Raw genomic sequence first — 1,797 nt, forward strand, 5'->3', positions numbered from 1 at the left:
ATGGGATGGGGCTGGGACAGAGGGAAGGGGAGTATGGGATGGGGCTGGGACAGAGGGAAGGGGAGTATGGGATGACGCTGGGAGCATGGGTAATTCCCTGCCTCTCTCTGAACCTCAGTTCCCTCCACTGTAAAATGGGATGATAGAGTTCTCAGGATGCTTTAAGGAGATGCCATGCTCAAGTTCACAGCATTTTTTTTTTCTTTTTTTCTTTTTTTTTTTGAGACAGAGGCTTGCTCTGTTGCCCAGCCTGGAGTGCAGTGGCTCAATCTCGGCTTACTGCAAACTTCGGCTCCTGGGTTCAAGCGATTCTCCTGCTTCAGCTTCACGAGTAGTTGGGATCACAGGCGTGCGCCACTACACAAGCTAATTTTTTTTTGTATTTTTAGTAGAGACAGGGTTTCACCATGTTGGCCAGGCTGGTCTCAAACTCCTGACATCAAGGGATCCACCCCCACCTCAGCTTCCCAAAGTGCAGGGACTATAGGTGTGAGCCACCGCACCTAGCCTCAAGTTCACATCTTCATCCAAGCGGTACAAACACACAACGTGCCTGGCTATACCCATGAGAACAGAAACATACCTCCAAGATGCCACCCTATAGCAAAAGAGAGTATGTCAAGAGACTTTGTCCAGTGTCACCCAGGGACACCTGTGCCCCTACAGGCACTAACCCATCTCCTTCCCTCTTCCTGGGTTCCACAGACATCCTCAAGTCCCCTCTGATCATCTTCGTGACGGGCAGCCCAGACTGTGGCAAAGGGACGCAGTGCAAGAATATGGTGACCAAGTATGGCTTCTGCCACGTAGGGCTGGGCCAGGTACTGCAACAGGAGGCTCAAAGGAGCACACAGCAGGGCCGACAGATCCGTGACATCATGCTGCAGGGGCTCCTGGTGCCCCCGGTAGGAGCTCATGGGAGGGGGTAGGAAGGAAGGGGGTACGTTGGGACAGCCACCCACCAGGAGGGCTCACAGGACCCAGAAGGTTGCAACTTCCCACGTGGCTATTGCCTTGCTGCACTAAGCTTTCATTTCCTTATCTGTGAAGAGGGGAGATCCCATCAAAAGGCTGTAGGGGTCCGGCCCGGTGGCTCACGCCTGTAATCCCAACACTTTGGAAGGCCAAGGCGGGTGGGTCACCTGAGGTTGGGAATTCAAAACCAGCCTGACCAACATGGAGAAACCCTGTCTCTACTAAAAATACAAAATTAACTGGGCTTGGTGGCGCATGCCTGTAATCCCAGCTACTCGGGAGGTTGACGCAGGAGAATAACTTGAACCTGGGAGGCGGAGGTTGTGGTGAGCCGAGACTGTGCTATTGCACTCCAGCCTGGGCAACAAGAGCAAAACCCCATCTCAAAAAAACAAAAAAAAAGAATCACTCACTAGGGAAGCTCTCGCTGTTTGGTGAAGTGGAGGGTGCCCCATTCGTGAATTGCAAATAAAAGTCAATTTGAGCTAAACAAAAAATCACTCAAGGACAGGCACAGTGGCTCATGCCTGTATTCCCAACACTTTGGGAGGCCAAGGAGTTTGAGACCACCCTGGGCAACACAGCAAGCCCTATCTCTTTTTTTATTTTTATTTTTTTTGAGGCGGAGTCTTGCTCTGTCACCCAGGCTGGAGTGCAGTGGTCGGATCTCGGCTCACTGCAAGCTCCGCCTCCCAGGTTCACGCCATTCTCCTGCCTCAGCCTTCCGAGTAGCTGGGACTACAGGCGCCCACCACCATGCCTGGCTAATTTTTTGTATTTTTAGTAGAGATGGGGTTTCACCATGTTAGCCAGGATGGTCTC

General features: G+C 52.1%; 1 protein-coding gene across 1 annotated transcript in view; it reads left to right on the top strand.

The window, feature by feature from the left end:
* Positions 1 to 590: 590 nt before the first annotated feature.
* LOC105530121 (adenylate kinase isoenzyme 1) overlaps positions 591 to 1,797 on the top strand; it is a 16,281-nt gene continuing 15,074 nt past the window's right edge. Inside the window, exon 1 of the mRNA XM_011967482.1 lies at positions 591 to 905. Coding sequence (XP_011822872.1) covers positions 591 to 905 — 315 coding nt within the window. The remainder of the gene's footprint in view (positions 906 to 1,797) is intronic.

Source organism: Mandrillus leucophaeus, unplaced genomic scaffold (assembly GCF_000951045.1).
Source record: "Mandrillus leucophaeus isolate KB7577 unplaced genomic scaffold, Mleu.le_1.0 Scaffold8, whole genome shotgun sequence".
NCBI lineage: Eukaryota > Metazoa > Chordata > Mammalia > Primates > Cercopithecidae > Mandrillus > Mandrillus leucophaeus.